The sequence below is a fragment of the Coptis chinensis genome, chromosome 4 (assembly GCF_015680905.1).
Source record: "Coptis chinensis isolate HL-2020 chromosome 4, ASM1568090v1, whole genome shotgun sequence".
Classification (NCBI taxonomy): domain Eukaryota; kingdom Viridiplantae; phylum Streptophyta; class Magnoliopsida; order Ranunculales; family Ranunculaceae; genus Coptis; species Coptis chinensis.
Window position 1 is genome coordinate 28,781,724 of NC_141459.1, and position 14,907 is coordinate 28,796,630.

Genomic DNA, 14,907 nt, shown 5'->3' on the forward strand with positions numbered 1-14,907 from the left:
GAAAACGGATGCCCATGCAATGAAGTCAGTTATGGGGTAGTAATGAATGGGATTTGTAAGTCTCTGAATTCTACTGCTGCACTTGGATTCATGAGGGCAATGGAAAACAAACAGTTTACTCCCAATGTTCATATATACACTATGCTTATCGACACCCTTTGTAAGGAGAATTTGGTGAACGAGGCATTGAATTTATTTCAGGAGATGGCCTCCACAAACCTTACACCTACTGTATTCACCTACAACTCTTTGATTCGCGGGCTATGCGTATCTGGTCGATGGATAGAATCCATGCATTTATTTGACAAAATGTTGGCACCGAATGTCATAACTTTTAACATTTTGGTGGATGCTCTTTGTAAACAAGGCAGGGCAAACGACGCTTTTGATTTGTTACAAGTGATGTCTCAAAGAGGTTTAAAACCTAATGTTGTCACATTTACCTCGTTAATCAGGCACCTATGCGTTTCAAATCAGTTGGAAAATGCCAAGAGGGTATTCAGCCAAATGTTAACTGAGAATGTCTCACCGAATGTTATAACTTTTAACATCTTGCTTGATTCTCTTTGCAAACAGGGAAGGACAAAGGAGGCTTTTGAGGTATTACAAGTAATGTCTCAAAGAGGAATAAATCCTGATGTTTTCACGTACAATGCTTTAATTGATGGTTTATACACTTCAGGGAAAGGGAAAGACGCAATCAGATTGTTTAATGAAATGACAGGTAGGGGAATCTTACCAAATGAACACACATTTGGTATTATAATTGACGCTTGTTGCAAAGACGGGATGGTCGATGAAGCATTTGAACTATTCCAGACAATGATTGAAAGAGGCGAGGAGGCTGACACAGTCAGATACAATAGTTTGATGGATGGAAACTGTTTGCAAGGGCGGATGAAGGAGGTAGAAAGTGTTTTCGATTTGATGGTTGCTAGAGGTCATAGTCCTGATGTAGTCAGCTATAACATTTTGATCAATGGCTATTGCAAGGCTAAGAGGATGGACAAGGCAAATCAACTTTTCAAGGCTATGCAACCTAAGGGATTCAAACCCGACACTATTACCTATAATACCCTGATAGGTGGATTTTGCAAAAGTGGACAAGTTTCGGTTGCAAAAGAACTTCTGAAAGATATGATAGATTGTGGGGGAAAACCAGACCAGTTCACATATAGTTCATTAATAGATGGCCTCTTCAGAAATGGTTCTTCTGCTGAAGCAATGGTACTGTTCCGTCTGATGGAACATAATGGAACGAAAGCTAATGTCCCGATTTACAACATCATTATTGATGGCTTATGCAAAGAAGGAAAATTAGTTGAGGCCAAGGAAATCTTTTATAGTCTCTCAACTAGGGAGTTGCAGCCTGACGCTAGGACATACAACGTAATGATTAATGGATTATTTAAAGAAGGGAAATTGGAAGAAGCCCGGGATTTGTTTTATGAGATGCAAGAGAAGGGTTTTTCTGCAGATGATTTCACATTCAACATCAATGCAACTTCTCAGTACCATGCTTGACAAGGGTTTCTCACCTAACGCAAAAACTACTTCTCTTTTAGTGGACTTGTTTGTGGAAGGTGGACCAAATTGTAAAGAAATGGAGATGCTTCTCAAGCACCTGCCAAAAGGCTATGCTAAAGGTAATGTGCTCAATTTGACTATGTGGTTAACTAGTTATTTCTTGAAATACTGTGGTTATGGTTAACTAGTATTATCTCTTCTTCACTGTCAATTTTCATCTTATCATCTCTTCTTTGTGGTTAACTATGGGAGTTGCTTGTTTCCTGTTTCTGTTTGACTACCTTTCTAAATTGAGTACATTCTTCGTGTATCTCCTGGTTGGATTTGTTGAACTTTAGAAATTATTTAACATCCCACTTATTTCGTACTGCGCTTTGGTTGGAACAGGTTGAATGTGATGTTTTGTAATACTGGCGGATCTTGTTTATGATATTATATTAATTGTACTAAAGAAATAATTTTGAGTTGTTCATGGTTACTTATATGTATAGAAGGTCATTTTTCACTGCATATTATGACAAACAATGCTTGGTTCCTTATCCCTTTTATAGTGCTTCTTAAAATGTACATTTGAGATTTACTCTATTCTTGTTGAAGAGTGAACTAGTTTATCGGTCTAAACAATTTTTTACTTGTAAGCTGCTATCTTTTTTACGTTCTTCTCTTCATCTGTACCCACAATAGCCATAATTATTACTTATTTTTATTTTTTGATTTATGTATTTATTTGTATTTTCCTATGTGAAAGTATTCACCGATTTTTTTCTTTTCATATTTTGAAGACACATATTCACCTTAAGTAAAGGTACTTTAAGTTATTGGTGTCTCCAAACTCCTTGTCAATTATGGCAATTGCTAACCTCAATTGGTGTCTCCAAAGAAAAAGATCAAAACCAGTATGACTAGGGAACATTTGCGTGTATAGTTTATTTGAACATGCATCATGTGTTTATGGGACTGTTTCATTGTATATGTTGAGTTGTTTAGACGTCTCACATTGGATGTTTATTAGTTATATCATATCTGCTTATTTCCTGTTCGACTTCCATTCTAAAAGATGGACATGTGCTTTGGTATGGAACACGTTCTGGTGTGATTTGTTGGACTTTGAGAAAGTTTTCTATTGCTTATGTACTTTATCCTGTGCTTTGGTATGGAACAAGTTCTCTGTAATGCTCTGTCGTTTTGTAATACTAGCTAGTCTTGTTTATGGGATGATACTAAAAAATTTAGTTAACGTAGCATTTGGTTACAAATATGTTTGAAAGTTCATTTGGTTGAGCACATCGTGTGAAATTATTATTATTATTTTTTTTTCAAATGTTCGTCCCTATTGACATGTGACTATGGGAGGTTAGATACTTATACCGGACGTCAATGTCCAATTTCAGGTTCACAAGAAGAAGTTGTTGAATCTCGTGAAGTTTAGTGCAGCTAAGATTCATGATCAAAAGTCTTCAGCAACTTTAGCATAAGAGGATATGATAAACAACCAATTTTTGGGATCAGTTTTTCTAACTCCTGATCAGGTGAGTTCCTTAAACCGAGCAGATATTGCATCCAGCATTGTTGACAATTATTGGCATGCAGTTTGGAATATCAGGAACTGATATCCAAAGAAACTTTTTTTGTTGTTAGATCTAAACATCGGTCATATCTTACTCCTTTGTACCGAAATTTTGCAATTTAACCTATTGATAAAGAAGCAGTACATGGTAGTCATTGATAGTGTACTAGAGTTTTAATAGGACATCTCCGGAGGGGATATAAGGACTGGGCCGCAGGTCTCCTCCACATCCCATATTCTGAGCTCTTCTCCATCTTTATATTATAAAGTTTGTACTTAGAGTCCTAGAGAATACAACAATGATTCAGTAAAATTTTCACTGAAGTCCCTCATAAAAAAGATAAGGGAAAAGTAATTTCAATTACAAAAGAAATCTTTAAAAACATATTAGTTACTGGAAATGACAATATCTACTAAATTAGGACTTTGTAGAACATGTTAATTCAGGGAAAATTAATACCAATCGAATGAGGCTTCTATAAAAATGACTCTAAGTATGGAAACAAATCAAAAAAAAATTTAAGAAACAAAAAGAATATACTATAAAGAAAAATGTAGATTGGTAAGTCATAAAGATTAACAAATACAAAAGAAGCAAATTAATATTCGTGCAAGTAAACACATGAAATCAGTACACCATTACCATTATAGGGGAGATATACATTTTATACAAGGAATCAAAGTAAATTTTACTAATAAATTTTTTGAACCAAAAATACGATTTATATCAAGCATTTTATTCAATATATATTCTGTTACTTTTAGCTAAAAATTTAAACCCAGCCTTATCAGGAAGCAATCAATTTGAACTCTTGTACACATTTTTGAATGGTTCATACTATTATTGTGCTAGCTAAAAGATCGTTTAAGCACTTGTTTTATTTTCGTTGTTAATTGTTTAAGCACTTGCAATACTCTTGAATTCTCACATTTTGTATCCGTTAGTCTGGTTTTCAGTACTGTAGGCGTTGGGTCGCACCCACTACTCTTTGTTAATTTCGTGGAATGTTTAGTACGAAAATAATAAATGGCAAACTATCACGATTTTTGTTTGTGGGTGGTTGGTGCCTTAAACAAAGAAAGGGACTTTTTTGTCAGAAAGACTAAACATGCTTTAAGTGTTTCTAATAATTTACTATGGCTGGTGCATATATTACTTTCCCCCAACCTACACTTCCACAGTCCAGACTTGAACTGAGAGACACAGAAATATGGGAGGATCAAGAAGGAGGTTAAAGGAATCAAAACCAAAATTACAAGTAGGACTCTCCAAAAAGAACCCAAAACTAAAAGATGAACCTTTACTGAGCAAATCAAATGTCTCAGGGTTCGTTTCAGCTACTTTATTCTCAAGAGCTATGTGGCTTTGGTTGAATCCGTTGTTGGAAAAAGGCTACAAATCCCCTCTCAAGATTGACGAAATCCCATCACTTGCTCCCAATCATGGAGCAGAGGTTATCTCACAACTCTTTGAGTCCAACTGGCCTAAACCATCTGAAAGCTCAAAGCATCCAGTTCGAACAACATTGTTTCGTTGTTTCTGGAAAGACTTTGTTTCTACTGCTTTCTTAGCAGTTATTCGGCTTTGTTTCATGTACATTGGTCCTGTCCTGCTCCAGCAGTTCGTTGCTTTCTCATCCGGCAAAGGTAACTCACCTTACGAAGGCTTCTATCTTGTTGCCGCTCTCTTGGTAGCAAAAATTATTGAAGTCCTTAGCTCTCATCAGTTTAATTTTCAGTCTCAGAATGTTGGTATGCTTATTCGATCAGCTTTAATTACTGCACTGTACAAAAAAGGCCTTAGACTATCTAGTTCTTCTCGACAAGCTCATGGGCTAGGAGAGATCGTAAACTACATGGCGGTTGACGCTCAACAACTCTCGGACATGGTACTCCAGCTTCACAATTTGTGGCTAATGCCGTGCCAAATCATAGTTGCTTTAGGACTACTCTATATGTACATTGGTGTCTCGGCGATTTCAGCATTACTTGCAATCATTGTGATAATGGTGTTTGTTATGCTAAACACTCGTCGGAATAATCGTTATCAATACAATCTAATGAAAATGACAGATTCTCGCATGAAGGTGACTAGCGAAATGCTTAACAACATGAGGATGATCAAGTTGCAAGCTTGGGAGGAACATTTTTATAAGAGAGTACAAAAATTTAGAGATGCTGAGTACAATTGGCTATCCAAATTCATGTTCACAAACTCTGCTAGTGTTGTATTACTGTGGAGCACCCCTGCGATTGTGACCACACTGTCTTTTGGTACAACGATATGGTTAGGCTTTCCATTGGATTCTGGGACAATATTTTCAGCTATGTCACTAATTAAGATCTTGCAAGAGCCTATATGGGGCTTCCCCCAAGCTCTTACATCAATTTCACAAGCGATGATTTCGCTTGGGAGGTTGGACGGTTACTTGATGAGCAAGGAATTGGTCAAAGGAGCGGAGGAAAGAGAGGAAGGATGTGGTGAGAGCTTTGCTGTTGAGGTGAAGGATGGAATGTTTGCTTGGGATGATGATGGTGGAGAAATTGTTTTGAAAATTTTGAATTTGAGGATCAAGAAAGGAGAGCTTGCTGCAATTGTTGGCACTGTTGGATCAGGAAAATCGTCGTTACTTGCATCTATTCTTGGTGAGATGCACAAGATCTCAGGAAAGGTACGATTTATAATTAATGGGTGATTTGATTTATGAATTTACTAACTTTGTGTAAAGGTTCATGGAGTTAAAGCTGAAAAATAAATCTGGAAATTGGGCTAGGGGGCCTGTTTTGAGAAAAAAACAACTTTAAAGCCTACTAATAATGAGTACTCCTAATAATTTCTTTGGGTTTTAATACCTTTTTAAGAGTTTAATAGGCAAAAGATGTTATATTAAGAAAAGTGTTAATATGTTTTGCTATCCCAGTATGTTTTGCTTTCTTGAAATGTTTCCCTTCCTATTTTACCCATTCAAGTTTAACCACCCCAATACTTTTACATTTAAACCTAACTTGACGCACAACAGTCCATTTTGTATCCACAGAAATAAGAAGGTTCTTTCTCCAACTAGTCAACTGTATCCACAGAAATAAGAAGGTTCTTTCTCCAACTAGTCAACGTAACTCGAACAATCGTGTTGTGGTACTTTGTACGGTTATGAATTTTTTGATAATCTTTTGTTAGCTTCAAATATTTTCAATGGCGATACTTGTTTTCTATGAATTAGATTTACTTCACTCTCCTTTGAGGTCCAAACTCCAAAACGACCAAGTACATCAGACCACAGTGAATTTTATATGTGGGAACGTATTCAGTGTGGGCTTGTGAGACAAATAGGAAGTTGACACTTGTCAAAAGTTCCTACTCATTCCTAACTATGGTTAACAAAGGAAATCGGATTGAATTGGAAACTAATTAATGTAGAATCTACTAAGATTATCAAATGCTACAATTTAGGAAACAAAAGAAAGAGAAAGTGATCTGATTTCTGAACTGTTGGGCGCGATTCTCCTTCCATTCCCTCCTTTTTCTTCTTCTACGTCTTCGTCTTAAGGCCTGAACTTGAATCACATTTAGCTTTCAAGATCTCCTTAATTGAAAAGTTGATTTGCCAGATTATACCATAAACTCCCAAGTTCGAAATAGGGCTTGTTGGACAATTTCACTGAGGGGTTATTGGATGTTGTTGTTCATGGTTGTTTTGGCAGAGTTTTGGCTTGAATTTCGGCAACAATCTCTTAATGAGAGTAGCAAGCTAATTGCATTGGAACCAAATTCTCATTGAGGTGGTGATCTCATGCTGCTTTCAATTAACCACCATGAGATTTAGTGTGTGTGTGTGTGGGGGGGGGGGGGTATTATGTCCACATGATCAGGATATATGTATAGGAAGATATATTTATAATTTCATTTTATTTGATTTGGTTAGCACCAATCAAGGATTTAGTTTGTATATATTAGTATTTGTAATCTCTATATAAACTAGTGAGTTCAATGTATCAATTGTCCTATTATCAATGAATATTTCTTTTATTTGAATTTCAAGTGACAGTATTGTGCTTCATTTACAGGTACGAGTTTATGGTACCACTGCCTACGTGGCACAGACATCATGGATCCAAAGTGGGACCATTCAAGAGAACATTCTTTTTGGATTGGCAATGGACATGGAAAAATATAGAGAAGTGATCAGAGTATGTTTACTTGACTTGGACTTAGAAATGATGGAATTTGGAGATCAAACGGAGATTGGTGAACGTGGTATTAACCTAAGTGGTGGTCAGAAACAGAGGATACAACTCGCGAGAGCTGTTTATCAGGATTGTGATATATACCTTCTTGATGATGTGTTTAGTGCCGTCGATGCTCACACTGGATCAGAATTATTCAAGGTGAATTAAGTATATGCTCTGCCTGTAATTAACTTAGTATCATTACAATGTTTATAAGTAATCAGTGTCATATCCAACATACTGTAGTACTAAAAAGCCATTATGCAGGAATGTGTAAGAGGAGCTCTGAAGAACAAAACCATTTTGCTTGTAACACACCAAGTGGAATTCTTGCATAACACGAATCTCATATTGGTGAGCCATAACATTTTGACTGTGTATTCATTCATTATATATTTTTAAAATATAAAATATGAAAGATGCTTGTGACATAATATCATTAAGTAGTGAATCCCTGCACAAATGTACGTAATATCTGCAAATGCTTCTCATGGAAACATATTCTACTCGTTACATGCTTTTGGCATCTCCCCAAGGCCCCAAGTAAGTTGCAATCTGTACCAATGACAACCAAATGAAGTACTAATAGGCTATTTTTACGCTTTTGTCCCTTCACCAGTTTCAAATATGCTCTCAGCACAGTTCACCTGTTGTTAGGTCACATATTGGTACGTTGCACATGAAATTTTGGTGACCCTTAATGCCTCTGCCAAGTTCAAGATGCGGTGCACTGATTGAGCATACCTTTTCCACTTTGTGACTTCAGTAGTATTTGTTGTTGTGCTATTTTTTATTTGATTTTTTTCTAAATTGGTTCGTTTCTGAAAAATCAAGTACAGGTCATGAGAGATGGAAAGATTGTACAGTCTGGAAAATACAACTATCTTCTTGAACCTGGTTCAGATTTTGGAGCTCTTGTTGCGACACATAAAACGTCCATGGAACTGGTAGAAATGAACGATTCTAAGCATTCTCCTAAACCACCAATAACACAGAAGCCAGCTTGTCCATACCCACAAGTTGCCAATGGTCAAAATAAGTCACTAGGCCATTCCAAGTCTGAAAAGGGAACTTCCAAACTCATCAAAGACGAGGAGAGAGAGACTGGTCATGTTAGCTTCCGAGTGTATAAAACATATAGTACTGAAGCATATGGATGGTGGGGAATTGTGGCAGTGTTGCTTATGTCATTGTTGTGGCAAATCTCCCTCATGGCAGGTGACTATTGGTTGGCATTTGAGACCGGTGAAGATCAAGGAGCTTCATTTGATCCTTCATTTTTCTTTCGTGTTTACGTCATTCTAGCAGCTGTTTCTTGTGTATTTGTTTTGATTAGAAACGTAGTTCTTACTTATGTCGGCCTGAAGACTGCTCAAATTCTTTGCAAGCAAATCCTTCATAGCATCTTGCGTGCCCCAATGTCATTTTTCGATACAACACCTTCAGGGAGAATTCTTAGTCGGGTATGCTTGATTACCCTCGTATGGAACTTTTATAGCTAATCTGCACATTCCACTTTTGAGTATACTTGTTCTCCAATTGACAATTGTTGTTAACTATCAAATTAGTTGGTTTGGTGACAAATTTTACTAATTGAAGAACTCTTAAAATATCTTGCAGGTTTCAAATGATCAAACCAACATTGACTTACTACTTCCGCTGTTTATTAACATGACCATTGCGATGTACATCACAGTGCTCGGCATCATAATCGTCACATGTCAAGTTGCTTGGCCTACGATTTTCCTCATAATTCCACTTGTTTGGTTCAACATCTGGTACAGGGTACGTGCTGTCCTGTTGCTTGATTGAACTATAGATTTGTTGCTTTATCATGGCTAGAGAACAAGTCTTGGAAGGACATTTAAGATAATATTCTAGTAACTTTTGCGCCAATGGATACTCCGAGAAGTAGTGACACAAAACTTAATTTTGACTAGTGGATTCCAGGTCAAGCCATATCAAGAACCTGGCATTCGTAGCGTCCACTTTATTTTCAATGTTCTTCGTTCTGATTGTCCAGAGCAATTCTGGTTTTGATCAAAGACTCACCCTTATTGTTTACTGAATGCATAAAAGATTTCTGTTCATTTTGAAACATGAATATAGAATGATCAATGTAAAATGTTTACTTACTTGGTGAACAGGGTTACTACCTAGCAACATCCCGTGAATTGACTCGTCTAGACTCAATAACGAAGGCTCCTGTTATACATCACTTCTCGGAAAGTGTTGCTGGAGTTATGACGATTCGGAGCTTCAAGAAGCAGACAAAGTTTTGGCAAGAAACTATAAATAGATTGGATGCAAATTTACGTATGACTTTTCACAACAATGGAGCCAATGAATGGTTTGGATTCCGTGTGGAGTTGATGGGAAGTTTTGTTCTCTGCTTTTCTGCTTTGTTCATGGTTTTGTTGCCTAGCTATGCCACCAAGCCAGGTTTTATCTCCTAAACAGTCCTAGCTAGTAGCTCTTTCATACATATACACCTATCGTAATGTACTAATGTATATAGAAAAGAAATGATAATCTATTTGTCACAGATTTTTTACACCTAAAACTTCTTTCTTTATGTAAAGTTTAAAATGACCTCTACTTTTATTTGGCGTAGGGTTTGTGGGATTATCTCTATCATATGGCCTGTCTCTTAACGGGGTGTTATTCTTTGCCGCATATATGAGTTGCTTTGTGGAAAACAGAATGATTTCGGTTGAAAGAATAAAACAATTTATAAACATCCCATCTGAAGCACCATGGAAGATTAAGGATTGCCTGCCTTCTCCAAACTGGCCAACTCACGGCGATGTTGATATCAAGGACTTGCAGGTAACAAGCTTGTCATAAGGCATTGATAATTACAGATTATTTAGTATAGAGCATACATTAAATAGTTACTCAAGGAGGACTAGATAAGTTCATCATGAAAACCACCTCGCCCTAATATTATTTGATATGATAAATATATAACACTTTAGCATGAACTCGTCTAATAGTTTCTTGTTGCTCAGGCCACTGTTCGTTTCTATGTGACATACATTATTTAAACACTGACAGACCATTGAATGGTTAATGTTGAACAGGTTAGATATAGACCCAACAGTCCTCTAATTTTGGAAGGTATCACTCTTAGCATTCAAGGAGGAGAGAAGATTGGTATCGTGGGTCGAACAGGGAGTGGAAAATCAACTTTATTACAATCTTTTTTCAGAGTTATGGAAGTTTCAGGAGGGAAAATTTGTATCGACGGGGTTGACATTTCAACTTTAGGTGTTCATGACCTTAGGTCCCGCTTTGGTATCATTCCGCAAGAACCTGTCCTTTTCCAAGGAACAATTCGAAGCAACATCGATCCAATTGGAATATATTCAGACAAAGAGATATGGTGGGTAAGTTCATGATTCATGTTTCACAACAGGTGAATAGGTAGAGGTGCATCAGTATGCTGCCATCATTTATCATTTTTACTGATTATGTCTCAAGCGCAAAGCATCTATGCATCAAGTGCAAAATATGTAATATTGAGGTTACATGCATGCAAGAAATAAAGTTAGTTTAGTAGGCTGGTTGTAATTTGATGTTTTCTCCTCTTGAAGAGCCTTGAACACTGCCAACTTAAAGATGTTGTGTCTGCGAATCCTGATAAACTAGATGCTTCAGGTATTCGTTCTTCTAGACGTATAGTTTTTTTAAATCAACGACTGGTTACCAAATGATCGATTGTTTCCTTTGGTAGTGGTTGATAGCGGAGACAATTGCAGTGTGGGGCAGAGACAACTTCTCTGTTTAGGCAGAGCGATGCTAAAGCGCAGCCGTATTCTGTTCATGGATGAAGCAACAGCTTCAGTTGATTCTCAGACCAATGGCATAATTCAGGGAATCATCCGGGAGGAATTTACTGACTCTACAGTCATAAGCATAGCACACAGAATACCAACAGTCATGGATTGTGATAGAGTACTAGTTATGGATTCAGGTATTTATTTTTCTAAAATTTGTTGTTACAGTATGGTATCACAATATAGTTAGATCTCTTTGCATTAATGATGCTTCCATTGCAGTTGGGACTATTTACAGTAGGAAGCACTTAATCTCAAGACAATTTGATATTCACAGAGTTTGCCCTCTCTGCAAGTTCGGGCTTGTGATGCAACTAGCAGTTTGACAGTGCTCGAGTTTGTTTCACTTCAAATGAAGCGAAACTCTAGCTAATTCTTAGATCTATATAGAGTTGGCCACTGCAGTTATAACCATCTTCTAAAATTATGACAATGGACTGAACATGAGGAAGATCTTAGCAAAAAAATAACAGAAGGAAGGAAAATGGAGATGATTAAGAGTATGGAAGATATGATTATTTAAGAAATGGAGCTAACTACTACTTGTATACGCAACCAGTCATAGGTCTCTGGTGTTGTGTATATGTTGTACTTGTGCAACTGTGAAATTCTAATAAGATTTTTATTTGAGCAGGAAGAGCTATCGAATTTGATAAACCATCAAGCTTGCTTGAGCGGCACTCGCTCTTTGCAGCATTAGTCCGGGAGTTTGCAAACAGCTCTTTAGGTTTATAGACTATATTGGCAGAAATATGGAAATCCAGCCGTTTGACAAGAGTTTTTGATGCAGTTTCATTTATGGAAGATGGGAATCATATCCACGGAGTACATATAAGTGGTCTTGCAAGCTTATTAGTAAGGGAGTTCCCTTTGTTATTAGGCTTATTACAAAATTGATGCTTGTAAAATCCGCTGGGACAGTGAAAATGCTTATAAAGATCTTGCTTTTCATTTTCTGGTTTTACTTTGAATTTATTGTGAAGACCAAAATGTTCAAATGAGAGATAACTACAAACACCTAGACAGAATAGTAATGGTTTTGTTAGAAACAAAACAAGAAATAGTCAGAAGGACAACAGTAGAACCAAACACAGAAAATGATAAGTAACATCAGTGAACAAAGAGAAGAAATGAGAGAATAAGAAGATGGATGGTGGTGCTGCCAACAGTTTTGGTTGATTTAGGGGGTGACACTTGATACATATATTGCAACCCGACTAAGTCTGTTCAAGCAAATTGCCTCAGAAGAAGCGCAAAAGCATGGAAGGTGGAGGCAATGATGTTATGAAACGCATGAGGCTTGTTATGCAGAATATAGCAGATTCTTTTGCGTGTGAGGAGTGAAATTGAGCGTGAGAGAATTGTAGTTGATGCTAGTAAGAACAATGCTCTAGCCCTCACTTGGGACAAATTTTGTTTAGCCATTGATGAAATTGACGTGTTGAATGAGGAATAAAATATTGTAGCTATGGAGATGTTTTCACAAGATAGTGCTGAAAACCTGAAAATATTTTTTCTCAAGATGAGTACCAACAAACGTATTAGTTGGTTATTGAAGAAGCTTGGTGATAATTGAGTAGATGGGTTCTCAAGTATTTTGTGGGTGTTTTAGATACACTTTGGATATATATATATATATATATATATATATATATATATATATATGTTAGAAACAAAACAAGAAATAGTCAGAAGGACAACAGTAGAACCAAACACAGAAAATGATAAGTAACATCAGTGAACAAAAGAGAAGAAATGAGAGAATAAGAAGATGGATGGTGGTGCTGCCAACAGTTTTGGTTGATTTAGGGGGTGACACTTGATACATATATTGCAACCCGACTAAGTTCTTTCAAGCAAATTGCCTATTATTGTTAGATAAAAGCATGGAAGGTGGAGGCAATGATGTTATGAAAGCATGAGGCATGTTATGCAGAATATAGCGATTCTTTTTTTGCGTGTGAGGAGTGAAATTGAGCGTGAGAGAATTGTAGTTGATGCTAGTAAGAACAATGCTCTAGCCCTCACTTGGGACAAATTTTGTTTAGCCATTGATGAAATTGGCGTGTTGAATGAGGAATAAAATATTGTAGCTATGGAGATGTTTTTTCACAAGATAGTCTTTGAAAACACGAAAAAATATTTTTCTCAAGATGAGTACCAACAAAGCGTATTAGTTGGTTATTGAAGAAGCTTGGTGATAATTGAGTAGATGGGTTCTCAAGTATTTTGTGGGTGTTTTAGATACACTTTGGATATATATATATATATATATATATATATATATATATATATATATATATATATATATATATATATATATATATATATATATATATATATATATATATATTTTAATGATGGAGTGTTAAAGTCTTTTGTAGTATTTTAGATCCATTAAGTGTTTTGGATGTTTTCAAGATTAATATAGCTTTTTATTGTTGTTTTAGTGAATGCAACAATAGTTATGTGTTTGAGGGAGTTATCTATTATTATTGTTAGACAATATTATATATGAGTTTGCAGTGTCATACAAGTGTTTATACTCTTAAAACAGGATAGTTTTTGTCTTTTTATTTGGGTCCTATTACTGCCGACTCCAATTTGTGTTGGGCGGACTCCCCAAAAAAAAACAATTATTACAAGTGTGCCATTGGTTTCAAAAAGTCTAAAAAAAACAATTATTACAAGTATGTCATTGGTCTCCAAAAAATTGAATTCGAAACCCCAAATTTAAACGACCCGGCTAGGTCGTTTGGACTAGAATCAAACGACTTGGCCACACCGTTTGAGACTTAATCCAAACGACCCGGCCACACCGGTCAAGAGCCCAAAAACAGAATTTTGAATTTTTTTTCAAAGTTAAAATCTCAAACGACATGGCCATATCGTTTTGGACTAAGTCCAAACGGTGTGGCCATATCGTTTGAGACTTAATCCAAACGGTGTGGCCATATCGTTGGGGATTTTTTTCTAAGTCCAAGCGGTGTGACCATTTTTTATAAGTCCAAATCTCAAGCGATATGGCCAAAACGATGCTTGATGTCGGTTGGTTTTTGAACTTTGAAAAAATTCAAAGTTCCGTTTTGGGCTCTTGACGGTGTGGTAGGGTCGTTTGGACTAAGTCCCAAACGGTAATGGTCAAGTCGTTTGGGACTTAGTCCAAACGACCTAGCCGGTCGTTTAAGTTTGGGATTTCGAATTCAATTTTTTGGGAATCAATGACATACTTGTAATAATTGTTTTTTTTTTTTGATTTTTTGAAACCAATAGCACACTTGTAATAATGGGGTTTTTTTTTGAGTCCGTTCAACACAAATTGGGGTCCGGTAGTAACAAATACCTTTTATGTTGGGTTATATATGCTAAATTCATTTTAATATGCTAAATTCATTTTAATTTACAAGTGTCATGTATATATCCACAAAATGAAAAAGGTCATGCCATTTGTGTTTTTTAATTTTTTTTTCTCCAATAGCAATGAGTTTTGGAAAAAAATAATAAGTAGTTTGGAGAAAAATGATAAATAATATGAATAAATTATTCATGTTTTCAGTTTTTTTTTCCTTTCCACAATTTTTGCATAACAAACAAGATTATTCATTTTCTCAGTTTTATTTTCCTTTCTACAAACAGACACTATTTTAAAACTCTTTTCATAGTTGTAGGGGAGTGATATTCTCTATCCAGCACGCGCTTAGCATGGTGGAACTAATGCACCGACCTATGATATCGGTCGCATCCACG

At 36.2% G+C, this 14,907-nt stretch overlaps 1 protein-coding gene across 10 annotated transcripts; it reads left to right on the forward strand.

Annotated features, from left to right (window-relative positions):
• Nucleotides 1-1,462: 1,462 nt before the first annotated feature.
• LOC147503054 (ABC transporter C family member 4-like) lies at nucleotides 1,463-12,111 on the forward strand. 10 transcript variants are annotated; one of them, XM_086607866.1, is made up of 13 exons: nucleotides 1,463-1,646; nucleotides 2,919-4,741; nucleotides 5,168-5,766; nucleotides 7,160-7,480; nucleotides 7,589-7,675; nucleotides 8,161-8,784; nucleotides 8,942-9,106; nucleotides 9,469-9,763; nucleotides 9,936-10,150; nucleotides 10,405-10,710; nucleotides 10,918-10,981; nucleotides 11,058-11,297; nucleotides 11,383-12,111. In XM_086607866.1, the coding sequence occupies exons 2-13, from the start codon at nucleotides 4,306-4,308 to the stop codon at nucleotides 11,484-11,486; spliced, it is 3,456 nt and encodes a 1,151-aa protein (XP_086463992.1). In that variant the 5' UTR covers nucleotides 1,463-1,646; nucleotides 2,919-4,305; the 3' UTR covers nucleotides 11,487-12,111. The 10 variants fall into 10 exon arrangements, 9 of the variants coding, with proteins under 9 accessions (XP_086463992.1, XP_086463988.1, XP_086463990.1 ...); XM_086607869.1 differs by having other exon boundaries at nucleotides 1,581-1,646; nucleotides 2,919-3,056; nucleotides 11,795-12,111; XR_015221885.1 differs by having other exon boundaries at nucleotides 2,919-5,766; nucleotides 10,405-10,706; nucleotides 11,795-12,111.
• Nucleotides 12,112-14,907: the final 2,796 nt, after the last annotated feature.

Coding starts and splice junctions, on each gene's coding strand:
- LOC147503054 (XM_086607862.1), top strand. CDS start 4,306: ATGGGAGGATCAAGAAGGAGGTTAAAGGAATCAAAACCAAAATTACAA. Junction 7,481..7,588: donor CTGGATCAGAATTATTCAAG/GTGAATTAAGTA, acceptor GCCATTATGCAG/GAATGTGTAAGAGGAGCTCT. Junction 8,785..8,941: donor CAGGGAGAATTCTTAGTCGG/GTATGCTTGATT, acceptor AATATCTTGCAG/GTTTCAAATGATCAAACCAA.